At 40.3% G+C, this 27257-nt stretch overlaps 2 protein-coding genes across 4 annotated transcripts; both read right to left on the bottom strand.

The window, feature by feature from the left end:
- Positions 1 to 1425: 1425 nt before the first annotated feature.
- On the bottom strand, positions 1426 to 27257 carry RB195_014597 (uncharacterized protein; the record flags this gene model as incomplete). Of its 3 annotated transcripts, XM_064204935.1 has the most annotated exons (7): positions 1426 to 1826; positions 6084 to 6261; positions 12809 to 12909; positions 25976 to 26165; positions 26633 to 26703; positions 26854 to 26953; positions 27183 to 27257. In XM_064204935.1, 7 exons carry the CDS (start codon positions 27255 to 27257, stop codon positions 1426 to 1428), a joined length of 1116 nt encoding a protein of 371 aa, XP_064060816.1. The 3 variants fall into 3 exon arrangements, with proteins under 3 accessions (XP_064060816.1, XP_064060819.1, XP_064060817.1); XM_064204936.1 differs by lacking the exons at positions 1426 to 1826; positions 6084 to 6261; positions 12809 to 12909 and having other exon boundaries at positions 25950 to 26165; XM_064204937.1 differs by lacking the exons at positions 12809 to 12909; positions 25976 to 26165; positions 26633 to 26703; positions 26854 to 26953; positions 27183 to 27257 and adding an exon at positions 7030 to 7071.
- Positions 7596 to 7802, bottom strand: RB195_014598 (uncharacterized protein; the record flags this gene model as incomplete). The annotated part of the gene is made up of 1 exon (XM_064204938.1): positions 7596 to 7802. The coding sequence occupies one exon, from the start codon at positions 7800 to 7802 to the stop codon at positions 7596 to 7598; it is 207 nt and encodes a 68-aa protein (XP_064060818.1).

Genomic DNA, 27257 nt, shown 5'->3' with positions numbered 1-27257 from the left:
TGACCTAATAAGGAAAAGTATCTATTTGACTAAAGTGTCTAGTCATCCGGAAATAGCAAGCATATTATATCCAAGACACAGCTGATACTACTTACTTTTATTTCAATTTTTCAAATTTCAATTTCATTTCTACTTCATTTTTATTTCAGTTTAATTCAATCAAATTATTTCTCAAATTTCTGCCTTTTTTAATTTGGCCTGACGCAACGCGCGCTGTTGGTGCAGGTGGAAGTTGGTGCTCAGCACAGCGTAGGCGACGAGTTCGTCGCGGTGACAGAGGACGAGTGCCCGCCTTCGCACGGACGAGTTGCATCAGTCCGGCGGGGCTCTCTATGACCCTGCGAGTGTCTTTGGTGATTTGCATGGATCAGAGCAATAGCATTCATTTACAACTGTTCAATCAATACATCCATACAAATCAATGAACACGCGGACAGCGAGTGCATGGAGAAACAGAAGGGCTCTAAATGGAGGATGGGTAGAGTGGATATGATCACATATACATACAGAGCATCCGCTCATACGTTCACAGAAACGCACATACACACGTACACTCGTACATACAAACGCTAAGATGCTAAGGTGATATGCTTTCGGATAGGAGTCGCATTGATCGATCAGCTGACCAATGATCGAACGAGTAGCGTGGGCGGATCTTTTTCTCGAATGGTTGTTTTCTGGAAGGCGTGAAAACACAGAAAAAGTGTTGTTAAAGGAGGAGAAGAGTACAGCGAATAGTTACTCGATCGAGATATGCACCTAGTTCTCTTCTTTTCTCAGCAAGAGATAAGCCAGAGGAGGTACATAGCAATGAGGTAACGGAGAGTGTTGGAGTGTATTACGGGGTTGGATGAGGGGTGTCCGAGGGCATCACAGACGATCACGTACTTCGAACGAGCGCATCACAAGTGACAAAACGTTTTGGTCAGGTAGATTGACAAGAGGAGAAAAAATAGAAACAAACGACTGCACTAAATCAGCTACAGTGCACCGATGTTACTGTCTCCGGCCTATTGCTGGCCAACATCAGTAACTATCATAAAACACATATTGCATATCAATTCTATACCTTGTTCGACGAGACGAAGGAAAAATTCGGCACATATAAATTGGTAGTGATTGAGGTACATATGGAGGAAGTAAGCTAACGGGGAATTTCTTCTACTTCGAACTCACACGGGTTTGTTGACGAGAAATGTGAATGTTCTGATATGAGTCCAGTTTTTGGCAGTTTGCCAGCACCGCGTTTGCACTAGGTAACTGGAAACAGCCAAAAACGGTACATATACATATACACAAACATATTCGAGTCACTTTAGCAGTTAAATATCGTTTTGGCACTTTTCCAAGTTCATAATCTGCTGAAGTAACCGGTGAAAATTGACTAACTGTATACATATACATACACGGAGTTTCTAGATATAATCACACGTTACATACATCAATAATAGGATTAATTTGGGTGTCCATAGATTCACCAGAGGAGATCTCCGGAGTACTCTGCTCGAGCAACTTATAATTAGCGAGTAAACTCAACAGTGACTCGTTAGAGACCAACGGGAACGGGAAAGCTGTCGGTGTGACCGGGTTGATTGCCACCGGCGCAGCGATCAGCGAAGCGGCGACTGCTGCGTTAGCGGCGAACGTCGCCGACTCTGGCGGCGAGCTGGTGGCGGCCGGCGATTGTGGCGGGAATAGTAGAGGAGCTCGTAGAAGATCTGGGGAAGAACCGAATGGGTTCAGATTCGATGGCGAATAGGACGAGCCATCAGATGACGTTGGTGATGTCAGCAGCGAGTGTGGAACTTGTTGTTTGAGTTGGTTGTCTGAAAAAAAAAACAATGAGAAAGATGATCGTACGAAAGTTAGGATCAAAAAAGATAAGGTCATATAAGTGCTTAAGAGTCGAGAAAATTGTTGCAATTAGGGTTACTCTTCATTAATACAGTATGTGTATTGAGTTCGTAATTACGTACGAAAAGAGAGTAAAGGCAAATTTTTGTCAACTGTTTGAGATTTTCTGGTCTTCTTGAAGGTGTAACAATATTGTGAGCTCCTACTAATTCAGGTAATATAATAATTATTTTCGTTATTGTATGAACTATCACCACCTTTGCACACTTATCGTATTCAAACGCGTGCTTAAATGTTATTCGTTCGTCGACAGCTCGTGCTGAGAAGCGGTTTGTTATTCCATGTATTTGTGACGAGGTCAAATGAAGTCTAAACGCAACGACGATAACGCCACGCGAACTTCTTCTCCGCCGCTCGAATTTTTCTAAGTGCAGTCGTTAAGTGCAGCGTTACATGCTTGTTTGTGGCTGAATTTCGTCGAATGCACGCGTAGTAGCACTTTTCAACGACGACAGCTTGACGAAAAGTTAATCAGAAACACCTGACAGTAATATTAAGGAGAATTTGCAATGTTGACGGTATAATTAAGTTTTAAAAGTGAATTATGCAGTTTAGGGTCTCTAGATCTTAGGAGTAGTATAGTCACAAATCAACGCCGAACGCAATCAATATGTTGAGAAAATAGTTTTGAAATGTATAAACTATGAGCATTAAATCATGTCACCAATGGTTTGTAGCTTCCAAATTAGATATTTTAAAGTTAATTTACAACATGTGCTTATTCTTGTAGTGACTTACAAGAATAAGCACATGTCGTACATCCTAGCAATGTGGTCGCAATAACTAACCGGTAAGTTTTTGACGTATAGCTTAATCGTATCCATTGCTTATTTTTCTAATAATTAAGTAGTTAAGTAATTAAGTAAGAAACTAATAATTCTAATAATTTCAAGGAAACCACAAAATTTGGAGCTTAAAGGATTTAACGGGAAGGTGAGCAGTTATATCAACACCTCATAGCATCACATATCAATAACGATAAATCGAAAAATGCTCAGGAATAAAAGAAATAGTGTTTCACCGCCCGGTTACTGTTTTCATGTCCATTAATTCAATTATTTCAATTTATTTATGTTCTCTTAAGAAGTTGAATACTCTCAAGGCATAGTGTGTGTGCAGAAAATAGCACAATTTCCTCTATAAAAAAATAAACGAGAGAAAGCGACGTCAAGGAAGTTTAAATACAGTTGAGTAGAAAATAAAAATGCTCAATTATTCGAAATAGAATTATAATAATATAATAGGTGTATGGTGAGCGTTGGTGAAAATACTTTCTTCGCAAAGAAAAACTCAACTAAGAAGGTCAGTATATTTATTTTCCTATGAATCCATTTCTCTTCAGGTATTCGCTGAATTCGTTCTTGGGCTTTACTCTTGATAGAGGCCAATTTCCAACGCTCGTAGCGTTTAGTTGCAAGCAAACTTTCCGGGGATCTCCCCTGATATTTTTCTGCTGATTTCTGATTTTAGTTCTTGATAGTTTCACTTGAAGTCTTGTTCACTGCTTAGGTCATGATATGCACATCACGAGCGCGTTAAAATAAATCAAAAGGAGAAGATTTCAGATGATTCTCCTATGAAGTCCAACGTTGACATTGAGTCTTCCATGAAAACGGGGCAACCTTTCTGCAAATAACGGCAGAAGTATGTTATTATCGAAAATTCCATGCACTTAAGGGTCTTTAGGACAAACTTCAGCAAAAAAGAAGTCACGACATCGTGTTAGCCGCAGAACTCTCCTAAGTTCTCACAGTTATCATTCCTCTTATCTTTCCTCAGCTGAAGCTGATGTACACGAGAGGAAAGATAGAGAACTCATCCTTGATGTCCGTAGATCATTACAAAAATACTAGTTCAAGTTCAGGTTCAGCGATTTTTTTCTCAAATGATCCCTAAGGTCTTTATATAAACTGTAAATGTTTCAAATGTTTTCAAAGATGTATTTCTGTTCTGATGGTTATTGGACCGCAACTAAATTTAGCCTCCCGTAACGGATGAAATGACAGCTCGCAAAACTCGCGAAAACATCGTCGAAAACACACGCGGATCGTATGTCGCTCCTCCCTTGTTTCAAGCGTTCGCGCATGCCGCAAAAGAGCAGAGCTATTCTCGGGAAAAAAGAAACAGTGGGCTCTGAAAATTGGAAATTGTGAAGATCAGGGAAATTCGTTTCCCTACAGGAGTTATACACATAATATATTTTGTAGATTTTATCCATAGGCTACCATTTCTGGACTTATCTGTCGCTCCCATTGCAATCTATTGTTAACGCCATTTTCATGGGCGTTTCTTGCATGGCATGAAGAACTACTGTTGAAATAAGTAATCGCAGAGATATCATAAAAATAAAAATAATAACAGGAATTTCAAATTTATCAGGAAACCTAGCCAAGAAATTAATTTGTTTTTACCCTCAAATTCCCTAAAAGAGCCTCTCCCTGTTAGATGAAGTGGAAACATAGTTATAGATTTTTCCTCGAAAAACCTGCGATGACATTCCCGGAGCATGCCGGTAGAAAACTCTCCAGCATAAGTCGAAGATAGCTACAACTATCAAATGGCAGAATGTACTAGAAAATGCAGAGTACTTTATGTTCAAATCTTTAAGCTAGAATGCTCTCGAAATTTCTAGAGCAGGAATTTCAGAGAAAATCCGAACTGTCATCCGAATACCACTCTGCTATGAATACCACACAGTACCGCGACAAATCAAGAAAAATCCAAGAACACCTTACGTGCAGACTTAAGAAAGAAATTATGAAGATGAACGGCAGTTAGCGCATGTTTGAGAGAACTTGCGATCACGTCTTTAATTTGGTTAACTTTTTCCAAATTCAAAGAAAGACATCGAAAGTTTTAACCGCAAAAACATCGTCATAGTCGCACGTAAGTAGCCGGTCCCCACATGAGTCCTAGAAACCATGTGAGGTTTCCGTATGGCGCAGACACGAAGTATGTACGTCCTTAAAGTCTGCATGAACTTTTGCAGCTTCGGCGGCAAGGCGGGTGGGAATATCCACGATATCCACGGCCGTGCGCTTGATAAGCTACGCCAGAGCCACCTTCTTCTGAGAAAAATTCGAGAAAAATCGTATTGCTAATCTTACAGAGAGTTTTAAAGGGCAAAATAGCAAGAACTCTAGAAAGTTGAGGATTTTTTCTGACGAATCTTCATGGGAAATTCAAAAATGAGAAACAGAATGAACAACCATTTAATTAGCCGTCCTATTCACCTTTACGCTGATGTTATCGCAGCGTTTTACTGGGATTGCTGCGCTCCTTTAATAGGCAATGATAAGGTGCTGGCGGTTAAACTATAAACATTAGAGTGCACCGATGGAGAAGCCGATTGACGAGCTAAAGCTCATAAATCGCAAGAAAACGCTGTGCAAACGAAGGACACGAGAAGAAGACAATAACACTTGAATATTTCCATAATCTCCAGAGAAGAAATCTCTTTGCAAAGAAATTTCAAAAGAAGCTATGGAAGCGATGCAGAATCTAAATATACTGGAAAACTAACAGGAAAAATTGTCTTGAAAATTGAAGTGCTCAAAGGTGTCGTCTAGTCCACAAATATTAAATTTTTTGCTTCATATTGCTTTCAGCAAGACTGAACAGCAATGTTACTCAAATCTAAACGAAACCCTGGTATCTGGTAGCCGAATTTTTTTCAAAGTGATTTCACCTTTTTTGTTCAACTGTTCTTAGCAAACTCTCAAAGCTGAAAAAAAAACAACGCGAATGCACTAAAATTGTCTGAAAATAGCAGGACTTAGATCTATAAAACAACTTTTTTTCACTACAGAAAAGACCACAAATGTTAAGACAACGAAAACGAAAAGAACGGCGATCTTTTTTGATGGATCCTTACACCAACAGATGCTTTTACGATGATTCTATGGAGGATTCTTGTCCCTCTCATTTCTCCTCTCAAATGAAAAGATGTCGCAATCAAACAAGGAATAAAACTGAATAATCTTGATAATGTTATTGAATGCAAAGTGGCCCAAATGTTGAAAAGAAGAGAAAAAAAGAAAATCACTTTTCAACAAATCGCCATGAAACCAGAGGAAACTAAATAAATAATCAGCCATTGACCTTGTATGACTTGGGATCGAAATTTGAGAAAAAAAGCGGATTCCTTAAATAATAACACGGAAACGTACACAACAAGCTGCCGAGTCCTCCAAGTCCGAAATTCATCTGACCGGAGAGTGCGGCCGCGGCGTTGATAGTCGACGCGAGATGATCGCGCTGCAGGTTCATGATGCTGTCCTTCCGCTGTCGTCGGCGAATTTTAATCTGATCAGCCATCAGTTTTTGTCGCTCGCTCACAACTTGACACTGAAATGGAATACGATAATTGAGGTAGCCGATAATAGCCGTTTCAGAGAAATGAACTTGGCCGTCATGCCATGCAAAGAGACTAAGGAAGAAACATTCTCAGGAAGAAAGCGAGGGATCAACGCCTCAGTCGCGAGGTATACGCTTCTCCTGCACCGACACGTGCAAATCAATTGAAATTTTAAAAGAAGGCCAAAGAATTGCTTATGGATTTGGATTTGCAGAGTGAAATATTTTTACAAGGCGCGGTGCTGGAAGAAAGGCACAATTTGTGTATCGTTAATATTGAGTTATTGAAGGAAATTAGTAATTAATTATTGAAGAAAAGGTGGAAGCGTTAAAGGTTAGCTACATGGATTGTTGGAACACATAAATTGTGCTTTTCTAGCAACACAACCACGGAACACAATAGCTCATGGTTAGGTGGTTAACAATGCGGATGCATGGCGGATGCAACTGCGTGATTAACAATGTGTTTTAAAAAAATTGAAAAAATGCAGTTATTCTATTTCAGGCTTTAAAATGCGCCCGGCGTTCACAAAAAGAGTACATGACCGACAAGGACCTTTTTATGTCACTAATCTATCTACTCATTCGCCGTGTGTCCGTCCTCGAATAAAAATTGTACACATGTTACCGCACACTGAGATCAAGGATCTTTCGCGCGCGCTTATTTATTCGAATTAAAATAGATGCGAAAAAAATATCGTCATTGTTTCAAAAGGATACGATCTGGATTACTGCAAACATCTGAACTCACCTACTTACTGGAATTAAGGCACGAGAAGTGGGTAACAATTCCAGAATCATTTCAAAATGGTGGTGATGCTATGGATTTTTTTTTGTTAGTCAAAAGGCGTGTTTCAGAGGAGGATTTCTTGACGACATGTAAAACTGTGTAGTAGTGGTAAGAGCTCAACAAACGTAAAAATGACATTAAGGATCACAAAACATTCTTTAGGGACATAATCCCTTTCATGCCTTAAGCCGCTTAACTCCATCTTTTATCCGGTAGATTTTGAAACAAATATTCTTCTGAAGTAAGGTCTATATCTACACTTTCCTATATCCCTTCTCCATTTCTGGTGTTCTCTACCCTCCTGTATTATCTAATTCTCCCAAGTGCGTTTGTCTTCTTTCTAGATCCTCAGCCCCTACAAATCCAATGGACTGCATGGAAGTGCCAGCCATGTGTGGAATGACCTCAGAAACATCTTCCGCAAGCCTTGACCTTGTCGTTGTAAAATCCCTCAGTGTTGGCGATTCAGGGTTTCTCGAAAAACGAATTTGCCATAACTTCGGCCATAAACAAAAAGTATGTGTGCACCTAGAAGCTAGCTTTCGCCGCCGCCGCCGTCGCCTGCTTCTGCACCGGCTGCTGTCCGATTCAGTGGCTCGGTTTGTTTGGCTCGTGCTTCATATCTTGGCAACTTGCCGCCAAACTTATTCGACCACGCGAATTTATCGGCTACAATCGCATCATTCCGAGAAACAAAGGAAAACTTGTGTGCCCACTCGTCGTCGACCAGCTGACGAAACATGAAGTGCACTTTCTGCTAGAAGCACCGGATGCAACTCCCACGAGACAGGGACACGTCCGAATGGTGGCTGAACAACCACCGCCACCGTCGAAAACAAGGAGTTTCGTGTGTAATGGCAATTTTTGCCATTTGGAACGGAGCTCCAGTTTGTGAACGAATTTGCAGAGTAATACAAATACTGGTTTTTCAATCTGAAAAAGTTTTATGACACCATAGAAATCCTTTAGTTGGAATAGAAAGCCGGTTAACTCAGTGAATAAATAATACAAGTGTCCATTTGATTTGTTTTTGAACCAGAATTCCAGACACTTCGAGTAGAGCTCTACAGAATTCCCGATGATTTTGCAAAGGAAAGCATTGTTGGACGAAGATCTCTAGAAATCGCCTACACGTTCTTTGTTTCCATTGTTAGTCGCATTCAAAATTGAGAATTGCGACGAACATACTCAAACTTTTAGGATTCTTCTGAAGGTAGAGGTTTTTTTCAGATCAATATCTATTTTCTGAAGTCTATTGTCAACTTTTTTGGTATTTTTACACTGAATTTTTAAGAGAAACCTGTGCACTGGACATTGGTAAATTGCCTACAGAATTTACGATTCAGATGCAAAGATCTCTGCAATGATTGTAGCGTTTTCCGATAATTCCATATATTCAGAAATTTTCTTCGCAAACATATGGTTTTTAGTGAAGAGGCAGCACTAATAATGCACAGCAGGTTAGTGATTTAATTCTAAAAAAGCTCAAGAAATTTCGTAACAAAACAGAATGAAACGAAGCAGAACAGAAAATAGCGACTTCCAGTGTGGTTCCAAAATAAGAACGTTTTGCGTACAGTCACATAAGCGTAAAGTTGGGTACTGTTAAGATTTCTAGTGAAATCTGTCTACCAGAGCCGAAAAACGAACACCAAGATCTAGTAGAACGGTAAGTTGCGGCCATCCGCAATGCTCTTCCACTAAGAATGAAAAACCTCACGCAAATGAGTATAGAAGAGTTTTTTCAGAAGTTTACAACTAAAATTTCTATCAGCGCTCTTAAGGTTATTGACTATCTCTGTATTATAAGAATCACAGACATTCAATGAACGTTCAAAAGCGAACCATCGAAAGGCAATGTTGACTGCTTACTTGTTTCTGCAATTAATTACTGCATAACTTTTTTAATTTCTAAAGCGTCAGTTTCAACTGAATTCAACTCATGTGGTCTCAGAAATTCGACGTTCCTTGATTTTCACGCATAATGAATCACTTTTATATTTTGTCCTCGAGTTTTCAGAAACTAGAAATTTCCTTTCTTAAGGAACTGTAGATATCCGGCAAAGTTTGGCATTTTCTATTCATTGTACGCCAGATTAACACATATCTCATGACGAATGGTGATGGCACAAAAGTTTACAAAGAGCCATGGATAGCCTGGGAAACTCTGTGAAGGTGATTGATGCTGGACCATAGGACTGTCTGAGCAAAAGTTCAGTGTTTCCTAGGAAAGTTTTGAGCGTTTTTGTTTTCAGAGTGTTTCGCTGCCTTCTAGGAAAACCCTCACAGTTTGTGTAGAGGATATTTACTAGAATTGGTAGCATAGATGTTCCCATCTAATTTTTCACCAGCTAACTTTAGCGCGCTACGTACTTTGGATTGGCGATTAGATTGGCGCGCTACGTACGCGCTAGTACCGGAGATCTCTACGGTTAGGCGGAGATCACCCTGCGGATTTCAGCTAAGAAAAAAGACGTGCAAAAGCCCCACTCACGTCTGAAATCACTTGAGTTAATCAGTACTCGTATTAGTCTTACTATTAACACCAATAGTTATTCGTTTGTTTGTCATTGAGCAGTTGCTCATAGTTATCGGAGTTCGGTTAACTTCTGATAGTGTTCATACGTTTAAAAACGGGGCTTGTACTCCACTCAGAATTTCTTTCCGTCCCCGCCCTTGCGATTCTCTTCAATCTTACCGTTTCCAGCTCTAATCTATGGACAACAACTTATCCGGCGCTCCCCCTCTTAAGCTCTGTTTTGCAATTGCGTCTGTCTTGCACTTACACAAACGGAAACTAATTGTAAAACTCCATTTCACTCGTGTGTGAGTTGAGTTGCACTTTTGATATGTATAAAGTCTCGCGCGGTGCCGCAGACGCCGTGAGGAAATGAGTTGCGATGCCTGTGAGGTTGCGAGAAGTCATCAAGTGCAATGCGACGTGAAAACGGCGACATGGCTGAGGTTTCCGTTTGTAGCCATGCTTACAGCTATATTTATGAAAGAAAGTGATTGTGTGCAACTGTATGGAAGCACGCGTCTTTTGAAGGTTGTGTCGAGGCGTCTTCTATTCAACCACTGCCAGTGGAGGAGAGATTTTGAGCAAATTTTGAAAAATGAGTTGAACGAGAACTTGATCCAAATGTTTCCCCTAGAATTTTGTCGTAAACAAAACTGAAGATGTGGACGACCTGCACTTGACATTTTCTTTTGAGCGGACTTCTTTCAAGTCAGGGGATCTGCCAGATTTCTTGCTGACTAAAGATGCTTCCTTCCCCAATGCTACAGATCAGTCACATCTCGTCATGGTGCTGCACATAGCTGTGCTGCTAGCGGCGCAGAAAAAATTCTGCGAAGTACAAAAGTTTTTGGAAATTTTGAGGCCCTGAGCTAATCCTGAAACAAATCTGTCCACTGAGTTTTAATTCACAAGGACTTTTACTGCTCTATGGATTAGTAGAAAGCAGTTCTGAATGCTGTTGAACTCTTTTCAAAGCCCTTTCTGCTCTTGTCGAAACATAAATGGAAATCTTAAAACCAAGAGGATTTCCGAAGTATCCCGCAAAATCCCAGGATTTCCACATAGCTTCTCTCCGGGACTAAGATTGGATGGTGCAAAAGTTCCAAGATCCAAGAATAATGTCCTTCTATTAAAAATATGTACAAATAAAGCTGTTATAAGTACGTTAAACGTTGTGAGACAAATGTGTAAAAACAATGTCGGGTAATAAAATAGAACTAAGGGATAAAAATCCTAGTATTAACTATAGCCCATTTATTCCTTCAATTTCAGCAGAACCGGTGAAAAATCCACTTTTCTGCCAATAATTAGTTAACTGAAGAGTTCATTCACTTCATTTCAATACCGTAATCTCGACAGTCCTCGAGATGGGTTTCCATCTCATTTCTCCGTCCCGCTGTAATTTGTCCTTTTTCAGCTGTATAAATATTTTTACATTTGCAATGTGTTCCCCATGTTCTGCGGTCATGTATACTGTTATGTCTGTACGAAAAACCAGCACCAAGCAACCAGTACGCCTGACGCAGTGCGTCCAATCTAACGCACGGCTTCTCGAAGAGCAAAACTCAGCTAGGTTCAAGGCGAGCCAACGGGTAGAGTCACAAGACAAAGTTCTGAGGTTTCGTTGATCAAAAAGAGAAGAATGAGTAGAGGAGGGGAAGCGAGAAGATTCCAAGTGCGTAGAAATATCCGAAATATCCCTCGCTGGTCTCTCGTAAACATTCTTCCACTTCCTAGAGCGAAAACGACCGTCGAAACGAAACAACAAGACGTTTTCATCATTCAGAAGCCTATTGTTCTTTTTGGAGTGTTCGAAAACATGTCAGGTAAAATCCAAGACGAGGATAGAGTCTTCTGCAATGTGGAAACACACTAAAACATCTCAACGACCAGGTGAAAATGTGCGTAAAACTGTGGCATAGAGTGAAATATTGAACCGAAAGCGCGTCTCCAATTATTTGGAAAATAACCGTTCAAAATAAGTGCAAAACGCTTTAGATTTTTACTACACCATAAAATTTGTACAGTTTGAAATCCTTCAGCTGAAAAAGAAGCTAAGGCTAAAAATAAGGGCAACTACCGTACCCTCAAAATGGAATGCCTTTTTGAACAAATTGTGGCGAAAACGTTCTATTTTGGAAGTCATCCACAAGGTGACGCAAAATCGAAAATATTCTTTGAAACAACAACATATGTCCATGGTTAAGAATTTCCCAAAGACAGCAAACCTATGGTCAAGTATTTTTTTAAAAAGATTCTATGCAGGTGGGCCTGCAACGCAACAAGAAACAAGTCGTGTATTTAAACTATTATATTATATTATTATATTTACTTTTAATTGTCCCATCGGCTTAAACTCTTCCTTTCCTTCCACTTCGGTCTCCTTCGTTTGGAAGAGTCAGGAAAACGTCTACGTGCAAAGAACAAACTTTCCTTCTCCCGAACTATTCAATATGGAATAATCGTAAAAGTGAAGTTTTATCAAGGTAAGCTTTACTTTTTTCTCTCCTCAAAACTCTTTAGGGCTACAGGGTTAACATGAGAGTTCTCAGCTGAGAAACAAGGAAGAGGTTATAATGTCAAAGTTAGAATCGCGGCCCGCTTTTGAGAATTGGAACGTTTTAAAATCCATCTGCACATTTAGTTGTGTTTATTCTTACAATTAACCTCTACAAAACTGTTTTTTTTTTCAGAAAACCATACAGTAAGGTGTTAGTTCTGGATTAAAAAAACAAAAGTTTGGTCCCGCGTGGAGTATTATCGCTTCCTTTTTCCAGCCAGTTCAAATAGTCTTGCTAATTGTACGTAACATTGCCGGCTACTGCAGTCTATCAGAGGCTATCCATTTCAGAGTGCGCACCAAAAACAACATGTTTATCGTGTGTGTGTGTGAGTGTGATGCTGGTGGAGCGCTTTTATGCGGGTGGTCGGCCCGGCAGCAGCTCCCCCACGTACCACCTTATTAATTTTTCCCTACAGTCCTTCACATTACGACTGCAGCTGCAGCTGTGAGCTCTGTCACTCCGGCCGGGACCTATTAGGAAAATTGCTAAGCTTAAAAAATAAATGAAATTATTGCGATGGATGTTTTTGACATTGGTATTAATTAATAGATTGGAAAAACAATGAGCTAGACTAGGTCTTTCGAGAAAATTGTAGCAATATTCTAGAATCAGTGAGGAAAGTGAGAGATGAAGAGAAAAATTGAGAGAAAATATGATCGATACCTTAGCGCATGTGCACTCCTTAAAAGGACAGATTCGCTTGTGTCCCTTCAGTCGCGACTTGCGGCCGTGCTGTCCGCATTTCTGGCAGTTCGGGACACGTTCTGAAAACGTAAATACCCATAAATGCGATTACAGGTTAGTTTACTATAAACAGCAATTTCTGCATAAGGTTTCTCTCGACTATCGGTAAATAATCAAGAGATCAGTGTTTGTTTTTCATTCGTCGGACAGCACAACAAGCTCCGCCTACAACGAAGCTATGGATTCAGTGGTCACTAGGAACTCTGCAGGTCAACTGGGAAAACACTCATCAATAAAGGAGGACAATGACATGTCCCCAACAAAAATTAAGCTTATAAAGAGTAGCTACAAGCTCACTGCGGCGAGCACTCCCGTGCTGACAACAATTGTTGTTTACTGCCGATTTCAAATAATGTTTATTGCTGGTGGCTAGAAACGTGCAGTTGAGCGCAACTGAAGGATGAGATAATTTGATGTGAGTCATTATGAAACGAAATGTTTGTAAACTAAACAGTAACGAGGTTTTTACGAACTCGTAGTTGTTGTTTGAAGAAATTGCTTGAAAGAAAATGCAATTATGAGAGTTCAGAGAATACGCACAGGTCGAATTTTGATTCGTTACGTTGTAACTTCTCGTTCAAGCTAACTGTACCTTTGCAACTTTTTGTTTCCCTAAGCTTTTTCTTTGGTTTACAATAGGAGTTATGATTGAAATTAGCACGAAAAAGGAGAACACCAGTGTGATTTTTCGAGAAACAGGAATAGGAACATCATTAAGAATGTGGATAGTAACGAACACCCTAAATGACCTAGACTAGGGACAGAGTTTTGTAGAAATCGCAGGATAATGATGTATCTGATTCTGCGTGAGCCACAAAGAGTAGGTAGAGATAAGGATAGGAGGCTCTCTAAACTATACAGTATCGCGTGCATGAGACGAATCTACTCAAATTTGCACAGAACTTCTAGCTTAAAAATATCATTGTTTAAAGCCAGAGTAGCCACGCGGCCGATGGTTTGAAGCCGCCCTACTGCCAATCAAGCCCTTTATCCCTTCGAGGTCGACAAATAGGTACCAGACTGGACGGACAAAAACACTGACTCGATCGTCGGCTAGCCCCTGTGTGTCCTTATATATGCTAGCACACGTTCATAGAACCCCAGCGATCCCGAACTAGAATCAAATCGCATCCCAGGCGGATTGATACCGCTGTGACTTTATCCTTTACACTTTTTAAAGATAGGGAACTGTTTTTTTTTTGAAGATTTTTTGCTGAAATGTGCAGTGAGAAATAAACAATTGCTAGTAAAAAAAGTGGAAAAATTAGATCGCACGAGAAAGTGTGTTTTTTTATGGATAGTCCAGAAAAGAGTCAAATTACCTTAGTTACAACTTTTCCTACTAACGCGGCACGCCGCTTGTTTTATGAAATATCCAGATTAAGTGTCAGAATACACATAAATTGGGCTTTTCTTTTTTGGAGTTTCCCTAGGAGACTTGGCGAATTCAAAAAACTACTTCTTCCAGCTAGATCATGTCTGCAGAGTTTTTCTTTTGAAGAAATGAGGAAACTGATTTTAAAAAAAGAAGAGGGTTATCTTGAATTAAATATCTGTCACGAAGGAAATCTTCACGTTTGGTGTACGCGGAAAGTTTTTCGAAAGAAGACCTTTGAAGCTTTGATAAGTCACTGAAGAGACGTACTGGAATAGCTCGGATTGTCCGATTCGAAGACGCTTTTCAGAGCGGACAACGATAGTTCGAACGGTTTCGGATAGAAGCCGAGCTGGGTCATTCGCAGTTGAGGATTCAAGAATGGTCAGTCCGTAGGACTCGTCCTCCTCTCTTGCCTCACAGCACCCGACCCCTCCCACCTCACTCAGCGACCACGCCCCTCTTCAGCAAAGCACACGACAACACGACGTCTCCTTCGTGGACATCGTCTCTCAGCTGTGCGTCGTCTGCGAGTCCATTTTTTGCACAGGACCGTCTCATGTCCCGGGTCTGAAACCTCTGACGCTTCATGTGCTGCCTCGACGACTACATTATAATAGCGGCAGCGATGTTTTGCAACTCTACTGCGAAACGATGTTGTTTTGCTTATGAATTGATCTCTCCACCCAACGAACAGCTGTACAAATCGGCTGTAGTCAGCCGAGCAGAGTATGATGAACTCTTCTTGGTAATGGTCGACGTTCATTCGACGAAAATTAGCAACACATCGAAAAATCCAGAAGGAAATGGCCTATTGTTGCAGAATGTCAAGATGGCGCAAAGCTTCTGCTACACTGAGGGATTCCGGAAACGCTCTTTTCCAGAGTTAAACGAAAGTGAAACGAGAAACAGTGCTGCCTTTCCAGAAAATATCCTGTACAGCGTTTTAGAGGTAATGAATGTCGTTTTTGAAATTTGTTTGTTTTTTAAACGCACAAGTCGCCGGCTCCACAGGATAACCAGATGGTAAGTGGCAAAAGTTTAAAAAAAGCATAACATCAAAAATGCAATCACGTTTCCTGCTGTTTTTCTTACATGAGGGGTAAACAAATAACTAAACGAATAGTGAAAATTGTTTTCAAATTACTATTTGAAGCCTGCTGCGAGTGCTATGAGTGGTGCTTGAGAAGCAAAATCAAAAGGAATACTGTGACGCTATTATCCATTAAACTGGATGAAGCTAAGCTGCCGATGGATCCACACGAAATGTCGATTGCAGGGGAAAATCCCGCACAAAAGTTTATAGGAATTTGATAAGTATTGATTAGGAAATGACCGAGCAGTGAGAAAGCACTGATGTGTACCTGAAATCTGTGCTCCTCCAGAAGAATCTCGTAAGTCACTGCGGTCCCCAGAATGATCGGTACAACTATCAAACATGCAAAAAACACTTTTGATGCAATGTTCCCAATTATACAGAGCATTGCGGCTCAGAGGCGGTGTTTTGCACCAGCATGGGATCATCATACATCACTTTCCTTGATTTTTCCTTGATTGTTTCTCTAACTAAGCTATTTTCGCAACGACTTTGAGTTGTGAGTAGAGAACGTTCAGCGCTGTTGTACAGTCACAACAACATTGACCTCTCAGCAAACATTTACATCTATGGATTGATTTTAGAAAATCAGGATCTGAAATGCTCAGATCCACTTTTCCAGAAGAAAATTAGCTCCAAAAAATTCCACTTTTCTGTTGCCGTTGTTTTTGTTTCTCTTTTTCTTAAATTTCCAAAATGCGAAGTGGCTTTTATTTTAGTCAGTTTCTCGAGTTGTTGAGAACAATTTGCCTACCGTCTATCATAAATAACTTCGGAACTAAATTATAGTAATTTACCCCAAACAGGTTCCATGAAATTAGTAATGACGAAAATTTCTTCAAAATTCCCTTGTACCTTACTTTTGTATGGCACACATTGAAACAAATGCATATTATTACTTTTCTTCTATCCCTATTATTTACGTATGATCTTTTATTCTCAACATTATTCCCAAATATTTAACGTTTGTCGCAAATGTTTTCTTTGTAATTTTCGCCAGCGGCTTTTTTTGGCACCATTTTGTCGGACCATCCTTCCTACCAAAGCAAGCATGCACAAGGTCGAATGAATGAACGAATGGATAAATGAATGGTTTCACTCAATCGATCAATGCTAAATAAAGCGCCTAAAGGTGCCAGAGACGTCTCACTCACGGATCCTCACCCTCTTTGCTCTTAGCTCTCTTTATCCGACCTGAAATGTCTGTGCTTCTATGGTGTTACGCACTTTGCGAAGGCAGCCATTCACATCATAATGATTGAATGACATGATTTAGAGAAGATTTTCTAGAAGATTTTGAAATCCACAGCAATCCTGAGTTTACTAGCCTTCCTCCATTTTAAGACCATTCGAAGTTGATATCCTGACCACAGCGTAAGCCACCCTACATATGGTTGAGTTTCCAATAGCATCCATTCAGTACAAAGCTTCGAGATCTTGATAACTTTATTTATACCATCCTAATAAACTATTTATTCTTGCAACCTATCGAAGATAATTAATCACTAAACTTATTTTTTCAGAAAACCATGAACTTCTGGATGTTGCCCGACGTCACATATCAGAACCGTGCAAGTTTCTGAATCTACGATAATCGAATATTTTTAGTCAATAACATCGAAAAGTATTTGAAAGTCGTTTTATCCTTAACTGGAGCTTGCAAATTTGTGGGAAGTTTCGAGTAATTTCAATGAATTTTAGTGTTTACAAAAAGTTCCAAGGAAGTTACCGTCCCATTACCGCAGAATGCACGTTATTTTGCTGTTTGGACCATCGCACAGGTGGAACCGTCTCTACTTGTACAGTCTGTGAAGATACACTCGCTGTAATTCATTTTTTTCTGCCCCGGGCAATGTCCAGACGTTCGGCCAGGTCAACATAAGCACAGTCAAATATGTCTAGAGAAAACTATTGTTAAAATTATCAAAAACGTTCGTGTCGCACCTTGCTAGTAGCCAAGGCTTTCCGTATAAGTTTCAATTAGTCACGTCTAAAACTAGGGCATACCTAGTTACATAGCCTTAAACGCCTCAGGAAGTGCTAGGAGATTAATAATTTCAAAAACACGGTACTATTCGAAATGTTTCCAGTTATCATTTGTATGCAATTATTACTAACGGGAGCAAAATAGGCGCAGTCTAGTTGATTTTTTCTAGGTAATTGCAATTAATAAATGCACCAACTGCACCGAGCCTGTAACATACGAAGTCACCCAAAACTGAGAACAGGAAAAGGAATTGGATTTCTCTGATGAGGTCAAATCAGCTACGCCTCTAGTGTAATCTCCGTTAATTTCTAACTATGTACGTCAAAGGGATCTGACCTTAGAAGTGATTGTACTGTTTCCGAAGGGAATAATGCGCACATCTAAGGACGGGTATGAATACTATTTCAACTGTTTTCGAATCTTAAAGGCAGCACACCTTGAATTTGAAGTGGTAAGGAAATCTGCGGGGAAAGCTAAAGATGGGCTCGTAGGTTGCGGGTTCCGGCGTGGTTCCGCTCATCCCTCCTAATTATCCTGAAGAACGGCTTGGGGACCGCTTTGTTTCCTACGAGGTTCATAAGAACGCCCCCTCCCCCCATATACACTTTCCGGTACCTCAACGCTCTGTTCATTGTCTTTACTTGAGTAGGATGGTGAAGAGACCTCATTAATCTTCTACCACTCGCTGCTACCCCATATCTAGCTTTTCCCTCTTTTTATGGAATTCCTTACCACGTTGGATCCGCGGATCTGTGATGGTGCGCGTTTCAGATGGATAATGCCTAACGGGGTCGTAGATTATGGGGAGGAGGGTGATTCCGACCATTTCTTCTTAATTGCCATGAAAGCGGGCAGGAAGATTCGGCGCGTGCACAAGGCTGGCGCGCTCCAATCGAACTCGTTGTAGAAAAAGAGTGAAAAAGCTCATTTCGACAAACGCTCGCAGTCTGTTTGCTCAGGATTTCGAGCACTGTTATGAGAATTGAATCGATAGATGACAGAGAAACACTGTTTTTTATTTTTTTCCCCCAAAAATATGAACAACTATTACTTTGACTTAAACTTGCGCAGTCGATTGATTTATCGATAAACCTGTGTAATGAAATAATTCTAACGTTGTTACCTAGTTAGTAACAACTATTATCCGTGCACTTCTCTTTTAGCTATTTCTCTTCGAAATCACTTAAATCACTGCACTGCTGTTCTTCAACAATGATTGGGAATGCTTCAGTATGAAACGCGTACTTTCCAAGAACCGCTCACCTTGTCACAGTTCATCATTGCTGTTTGCACCTGCTCGCTTCCATGCACTACTTGAAAACAGTCGACGTCTTTCATGCAAAATCCTCGTATGAAAATTACTCAGTATTCGTTACATTAAAAAGTGCAGCATATAGCGAATTTCGCAAAGCTTTTAAATTGCCAGTAATTTCCGTGGGATATCCGACGGGGTCTTCACATTGAAAACAATTTCATCGAGGAATTCTAGTACACGCGATTTCGAGAAAAGGTTATCACTAGCCATCTCTCTCAAATTAATCTGTATACTTGTTTATTACAAAGCTGAAAATTGCGAAATCATTTTATCGGTCAGACGCCGTTTCATTTTTTCTTAACGTCTCATAATTATCTATTTCTTCCTCAAATTCTCTTTTCCTGCCCAAATTTCCCTTAGAGACCACTTCACCTTAGACAAAGAAAGAAAATTTTATCGTGGAGAAAACTATGCTGCATATTTCATTCGCCCCTTCATTCATCTAGTCACTCGTTTATTCGTTTATTCATTTATACAGGTTACCTGCTCATTCATTTTTTCGGTAACGAGCTGTCCTTAAATGGTCACTAATACCACCGGTAGTACTCGCGCTCGCTTCAATATAGCGCAGTCAATTTTCTTCCATATTCCTTTCCTGCATTTCTTACCTTCATTGAAAACCAGCGTGATCGAAGTTGTATTTTATTACATTCTTTAACTTACATAATTTTTTTCCCTTCCTCTTTTTTTCTCGAAATCACCCCTCCTAATTTCGTTCTTTTTCCTCCCTTCCTTGATTCGTTTTTCTTTTACTTCGGTCTATTCCCGTTCCTCTTCTGCGGTCGCATAACTTCAGCTCCACATTGGTTTTGTGGAAACCACTGCCAGCTTTCTTCTTACAACCTTGGCGCACTCCTTTCTATCGCTTCCTTTTGCGTTTTTCCTTATATAAAATACCTCTCTGGGATCACACCAGGCACTCTAGAGGATTTCTCGGCCAATGTCTCCGAACCAAAAAAAAAACAGGAAAAATGCGTATTAGTCAGCAAAAGACCAAAGATCGGGTTGCGCACCCAAGTAGTGTTTTAGTCGGTTTTCCACATTTTAATCTCTTTTAACCGTGAACATCAGAGCAATTGGAGAAAGCTGTTACAGTACGTATCCTGTTTATAGTTATAGTTGTTTATAGTTAAAGTAGAAGTCATCTACAGTTTGTTAAAGATTAATTTCTAGAATAATCCCGTAAAAACACCGACGCGTGAGTACAACAATTTTCTGTGTGTTCTTGAGGAAACAGTGATTTCAAAATTCACACCCATAAAATTGAGGAAAATAAAACATGGCATCAATTGGGTTTAGCTTTCTTAGAAAATGTACTAATTCTTTATGAAAACACCGAAAAAAAAAGTTTGGTTCATGCGATTTCGTGTACTTTACTCCGTTAGGTTATATATCTTTCAAAACAGATTTCGTTGTTGAAAATAATGGAAAATCCTGTATCACTTGGCATGCAGAATTTGAAGATTCTACAGCGAATTTCATATTGAACATTGCTCAAAGAAACCATGGAATTCAATCAAGTCACAAATTCTATCATATTTCTTTACATTCCTAGAAGTTTACCTCTGTAGTGGACCTTCATTGGTGCAGGATACGCAATATTCATCAAAATTGCCGTGGCAAGCAATAAATCAAAAAGCCAGTCTAGAAAGTGCCACAAATTTTTTTAATGTCATTTACATCAAAGGTAGGGGAAATTAGAGAAAACAATATTAAGTGAGAGAATCCAAAAAGATTCTTTTTCAACTCATTCTTCATTTAAGAATTCATCGAGTAGAATGCGCTGTGTCTTCCAGTAATTCCTTCGAATTTGTAGCGACACCCTTTGGATACGCTCCCAAGCATTCAAAATCCTTAACGCAGCACACCACTCCAACGATGTTTGTTAATGACATTGTCACTCTGCAGCTGTTTACTGCTGGAATTTTTGCAAGTAACATCCGCTGGCCCGCGGATGTTGTGATGTCCACTCGTGCGGACGTCGTCGTGTATATGTTTACTTCGAAGCGCCCATATTGCCGAAGCTTGTATATGTGTGGCTGACGTTCTGCTATCTCGCTAAAACTCGTCCACACTCATCGCACTCTGTCCTTGTTTTGGCTGAATTCTCAAGTAATCTGATAACATGAAGCGTTTCGCGCTCCGACGATGTTCCGGCCCGCCAGCTTTTACTCCCATGGATGGGATGTTTCAGGAGCGGGTAGAAAACCGCTGGACAACGAGTATCTTTTCTCCAAACCTCAAAGTAATAAAAGTTCCTAAATTTCCTGTGTATCTAGAGAATGTCGTGTTTGCAAAACTGTGGATGTACAGCTATAAATGATGGATGAGGGATGGATCAATCCTAGCATTTCGTTGGAAAATGCAGCTCCGAAATAGCTAAACAATGCCTACTTACGTCCCGTGAAGGGCGGAGCTTATATTTTTGGTTGCAACTTCGCGCAAATACGCCCACACGTGTAAATAAACAAACAAGCAAGCTTATTTCGCTTGAACCACCGCAAGTAGTATTCATCTATGGTTTTTAGAGGTGATTCGGAGCGGAAAGGGCGGAGTTTATCACAACCTCTACCGTCTGAATAAGGTGGAGAGAACACAGAAAGCACACGCTGTATGAAATGTTCATTTCGAACCGTGGCGGTCCCAGGCACAGATCTGAGTAAGGAGTCATGGACTTACAATGAGTTTTTAAAAATATTTCACAGACAGAAAACGATCGCCTTTAAACCCTTTAACTCTCAAAAAAATCTGCCTATACCTCAAAAAAATCTGGACGGAAGAAATGCGACGAAAAAATTTTGCTATAGAAGACCAAGATGAAGACATAGATTTGAATAATCATAAATTGTACGACGCGTAAAACTAGTCATTTGTTTTGGAGGAGTGCTCAATTCTTTGCTCGGTTTAGCCTTTTTGAAAATTTGATTTCAGCTAATCAAAATCAGCTATAAAAGTTTTACCATAAAATTTTGATAATAAAGTAAAAGAAATAAATAAAGATAGTAAAATTTTTCTGCACAGCACACAGGAAAAGGATTTGCAATTTTCAAACAAAATTTGTTCTTATATTTGTGTTAGTTGCCCTAATGGAATAGTGATTATTACGTAGTTCATACGAAATTTAACACTCTCTGCAACACCGCTTTTCCCAAAAAAAATACACTTGTGGAACGATTTTTTTCAGTATTTTTTGAAATTTACTTATTTATTTGTTTGTTATATTTTATATTCCTTCTCATTTCAACTGAATGGACATTTTCCTGAGGGGGTCGTCTGTATACAACAAAACACATATGGGCAGCGGTAAATATAAAATTTAATTACACGGACCAAAAATAGTCAGAGCACAGATATAGCTAAACATAGCTACGTCATTCAGCTGGCGAGTCGGTTAGCTTATCCAAATAATCCTCATGAGCAACAATTTCGCAGTGATTCGCATAGTCTAACGCACAATTACTCTTTTACTGTTCTGAGATATTTCAGGGGACGGTTTTCCGATAAATTCCCTTGAATGGTGAGGTATCTCCAGGAAACTATTTGATGTTTATTCTAGGTTGCTGCCATGAAAACCCATATAAAGATGGGTAAGAAACTGTCACTGCTCATTTGCCGAAAAAGCATTAGGTGGCAAATCTAGGGACCACAGTAGAGAAGTAGAGGAAATCTTACACTCACGTAACCATAGCGTGTTAATGGGTTTAACTTTGAGCACTTTGTTTTTAAACTCATTAGCGACTAAAAAGCAACGAGGATTAGGTCGGTAGCGGAAAGTACTGAATCGAACAGTATCCCATTTGTCGAAGATGACGATATTTTCCACCAAGACGGAAAAAGAAGAGGAAGATTTCTGGAAACTTCTATATATGGGTTTTTCGAATTTCTGAAGAGCATATTATTTCCAATTCTTGAACAAAACCACCTTTTTTGAAAACAATCTGTATGAGCGCTACAAGAATAAGACGCAAATAAATATGTCCATCATCAAAATTTAAAAGGATAGTACCAAACTATTTAATTAAATTTATTTTATTCATTTATATTCATATGTTCAAACTGACGGCTTATGAAAACTTCGACTGAGCAAATGACGAGAAGTTCGTTTCGAGACAATCACTGGGAAATTGTGAAATTCCCACAAATCACATGAGTTTTCGAGAATTTTCTTTTTCCAAATTCTAGCCGGCGCACAAAAACTCGTTCAGAACTTGGCATAGCTAAATAAAGCTCGTAATTCTTTCCCGTGGGCAACCAAAAAAGCTATTTGTTGCAAGAACTCGTCCATTTCTAATAGGTTCTGCAGCAAAACAGGTACTTCCGGGTTGAAAAAAACGCTTCATGTGAGCCCAAGTAATTCGCGATCACTAAAAACTCGTTTGAAATTCGACCCCAACCTTCGAAAAAATATTATATCTATTTGAAGGAACCGTGTTATTCCTTCTTCCAATGCAGAGAGATCAACAAACGTCTCCGGGCCGATGGCGCATGGTCTCGCAACGAACTAAATCGTAGTTGACGATGTCACGTCTCTTGCTAGTATTTTCACCATTTGTTTTTGCAATCATAGATAGATGGTCGAGAGAGCAACAAACTGAGAACTCCGTCTGCACCCTCCAGCCGAGCTCACAATTTCGTCGTCGGCTAACCACTGTCGCCCTCTGAGCATTCGAATACACAGAGTTGTATAGTGGACACTGCGGCTAACTGGCAAAACAATTAAATTGTTCAGAATATTTACTGGACACGGAATTTTTCAATTTGTTTTCGCTTCATGTTTACCACATTCGAAAACCATCAAGCAAGTCCGTTATTAGTCGAATACAGGGGTGCAAAGTGCGTCAAACCCAAAATGTGAAGGTACGAAGTTAACTGCACTTAGAAATTTAACTTCGATGAAATCACGGAATCATTCTTTTATCGCATTTTATCCCATTTGTCCAAAAGGGATCCTTGTTAGTGAAACGGCTTTCACATATGCCCGTTGGGTTGAACCCAGATGCGGACATCTACTGGAAAAATCCTGGACATTACTGATTTAAAAAAGTGAAGTTTTTTTGATAATTTCGTATTTTTGCATCAAAATGGTGTGAAGTGCAAAGTGAAAAGCAATCTGGAGGCAACATCATAAGATCGTAAGTTTTTCCTGGAAAATATGTGTGAGAAAAAAATGTGAGGAAAAAGGCACAGCCAGTCCACATTTGGCATTACTTTCGAAAACGAATAAGAAAAATTAGTGAGAAATCCGAGCGGCCTCCGAAAAAGAAATACTCTTTAAACATAGATGACAGTATAGAAAGTGCAACAAATAAAGCGCAGCTTTTATTTGAAGGAAAGTTTAATGCAAGTCGAGCTGACTCTTTCATGAGGGAGGATTGGATTTGCACAGACCCTCCTGGCTCTACCATTGCGGCACCGTAAAAATTCACCGCCAGAAAATAATATTTCTTCGTCTTCATTGCGACGTGCATGATTCTTTTTTGGAGAATTTCTCGAGCCATGAGACTCATTCCGCGTGCAGAAAAATCATCAACCACACGCAATCAGCCCCAGCTCGGTTTTCTGCGCTCGAAGTCAGAACAAATTCGTAGTATTCGCAACTCGTGACTGAAAACCTGTGACTAGAACTGAAATTATTAGCCGGCTTTGGACTTGCGAAGAAATCATCCATTAAGCTCATTTATCCGCTGAATAACATTGAGATATCTACTGAAAACATCACGTAGTCACTCGCGTCAAACTTGAAATCAGTTCCGAGACATCCATCACCAAGTATAAATAGAAGAATGCGAATGCGTTTTCCGCATTCCCGTTAAACGTGAGGTGTTCCCACGACGAACGACGTCCCCATCGAAGCCGTTCGCAACAACAAAAACTCGTCCGAGAGATTTCTTTATGCTCACCGCATACAAAAACCTACGATGGTACAGGCGGCTAATGAACTTACTGCAGCTACTCGCTGTCGCCAAAGTGGTGAACCCCTGGTGAATGGTTGAAGATAACCAAAGGATCACTTCGCTCTGCTGCTAATATTAAATTTACCATGTAATACCACGGTGAAATAGTAGATCAAATCCAGAGATTCTCACATCTCCATCAAAAATAATTGAAATAGTAGCATCCACAATCTTTGTTGCTCATTCATGTTTAGGATAAAAGCATCTGGAGTGGTGAATCCAGAGATCCTCAAATCGCCACTCAGTATAAGTGAGATAATAGGATCTAGCAAATCCACGAGATTATTGATAGTGTTATCATCAATACATTATTATTATCACCATTAAAAGCAGCGTATCACGAAATTGACGACGTTGTGATCTCCCCGTGAACAGAGTTAGGGGTGTAGTTAACGATTATGATCATCACAGTGATCAGTGGTGATCGCATTCAACTTCAACTAGTAATTCAGAAGGTGCGCCTGGAGCAGTATTGTGTGCCCCCGTCTCCCCAAAGACGCATTACGGTAGTAGAACGAAAGCAATCCGCAACGCCTCTGCGACTGCACGGATGGGACAGTTTCTGATGTTCATTTGAACTGCATCAGTTGGCTTGCAAAGGTTACAAGGCGACGGAGTTGCCTGCATTCTACCGTGTAATTGGTGGCATCGTTGGGGAGACGGGACCACTTGGGCATGTTTCCCACGAATTTCTGGATTGCTAGAGGAGATGGGATGTGATTTTTACTCATCACTGTGACGTTCATATCGTGAACTACAGCCCACCCCGTGCCTACCCGTTGAGAGATCCGAACATTCTGAGATTCGCCAATGCTGTGGTACGCTGTCTTTAACCCATCTCAGCTGTCATTCGAGATGTGGAAGAGAGACTCCGAAATAAAAAATGCCACAAAGTATAACCCAGGTCTTCTCCTGCTCCAAGCATGATACAGTGTCGAGAAGACAATAAACTTCTCAATTTTTTCACAAACCACCTGAACAAAAAAGGTCCGGAATATCTTGTGAAAGTAAGGTTTCTTACAAAGAATTTTTACAGGAGGACTGGAAAAGTGTTGAAATCTGTTGCGGCAAACAATCGATGTTTCTTCTGAGCTCTGCACGGCCGGCTCACGTCCACGCTAATATATGCAGTAGCGCCGCAAGCAAGGAGCAAGGAGCTGACCACTATCCGACAAATATTTCCATATCAAATATTTCCAGATAAATATCGAGAGCCCATAATTCAACTAAACACAACTATTTACACAACAAATGTGTCATGCAGGAAATACATATAAGAATACGGCAATACACCGTCGCACCTAACTGTTCTCACTTTTCTTATTTTCTCCGCTCATAACCGAAGATTGCCGAGCTCACCTCCTTTGACGCGGATCACCCGGTCCACTTCGCCATCTCCAGTAACCGTTAGTGCATCATCGTCGACGGTGGTAGTTTTTGGCGAATCTGCATCGACGCCTTCCAGATCATGCAACTGTGAGTTCAGTTGACGTCTCTTCTCCACGAGAAAGCAGAATTCGCACTTACAATCTGCATACGGGCACTCGCACTGAAACAGGCATACGGATAGTACTGCGATTCACATTCTTATAGGTTCTAATAAGGCTCATCTTGACCTCATAACAAAATATATGAAAGGATAAAGGATAAAGTGTCTGGAGCTAATCAATCCGCTTAGGACGCGCCACTACGTTCACTTCTATTCAGAATCATTCGAGGTTTACGAACGCACAACTAGCTTGTGCAATGACTTGCGTTGGCCAGCTGATGTATTTTCCAAGTTCAATATCAGTCAGTATTTCTATCCTCCAAGGCAAATCTGATGCCAATTTATCAACCCCTTAGAGATCAAGGACCCGGTTGCCGTAAGAGCGGAATCGAACCTTCGATTGATCATGCTGCAGCCACAGCGGAAAGTCAATCGGCTACATCATCCTACGAAATATGTGTTCCGCGGAATACGCGAGAATTTTGTGAGACAAGTAACTTCCAGGTACAAGAAGTGAGATGAGCTACCTTGTGATTTTTCCTGGGCAGTCTGGAACCATGATTAAGACAACGCTGACAGAAGTAAATCTTCTTGTTATCTGAAACAAAAACCTTTTTTAAATGGCCGCACAGTTGTTCTACAAGCATCGTTCCTGATTATGCGACTGAGCAGTTCAGGTAGACAATATTATGTACGTCACATGCGACAGCGACACAAAACATCGCACCAGCTACATACGAGACCCTACCGTTCTCAGTAATCAGTGGCAGTTGTCCGATTTGTCGTGGTTTCTTGTTTGAATCTACTGTCTTCGGTAGCAGCTCATGTTGTTTCTGTTCGATTCGAAACTGCAACGTGTAACATCATGAACAAAAAGCACACAGAAGGTCCCAGCGTGAAGACCTCCACACCTCCGACCATCAGTTATGTACATTTACGCACAAGTTCACAACACATTTCAGTGGTGACTTGCAGATGCGTTGATTACAGAGTTTGTGAGTTATGGCCAAATAAAACGACCGAGAGCTTTCCCCTCGCAGGCGCACATCTGACTGTAGCGCAGCGATGCGAACATACCTGTGAAAATAGCTGTCGGAAATGTGCCGAATCTACGGAGAAAAGTTGAGGTCGTGTGATGTCGCACAGAGCCAT

The sequence above is a fragment of the Necator americanus genome, chromosome V (genome assembly GCF_031761385.1).
Source record: "Necator americanus strain Aroian chromosome V, whole genome shotgun sequence".
Lineage (NCBI taxonomy): Eukaryota > Metazoa > Nematoda > Chromadorea > Rhabditida > Ancylostomatidae > Necator > Necator americanus.
Note: the sequence above shows the minus strand (reverse complement) of the source record. Positions and strands in the feature narration are given on the sequence as shown.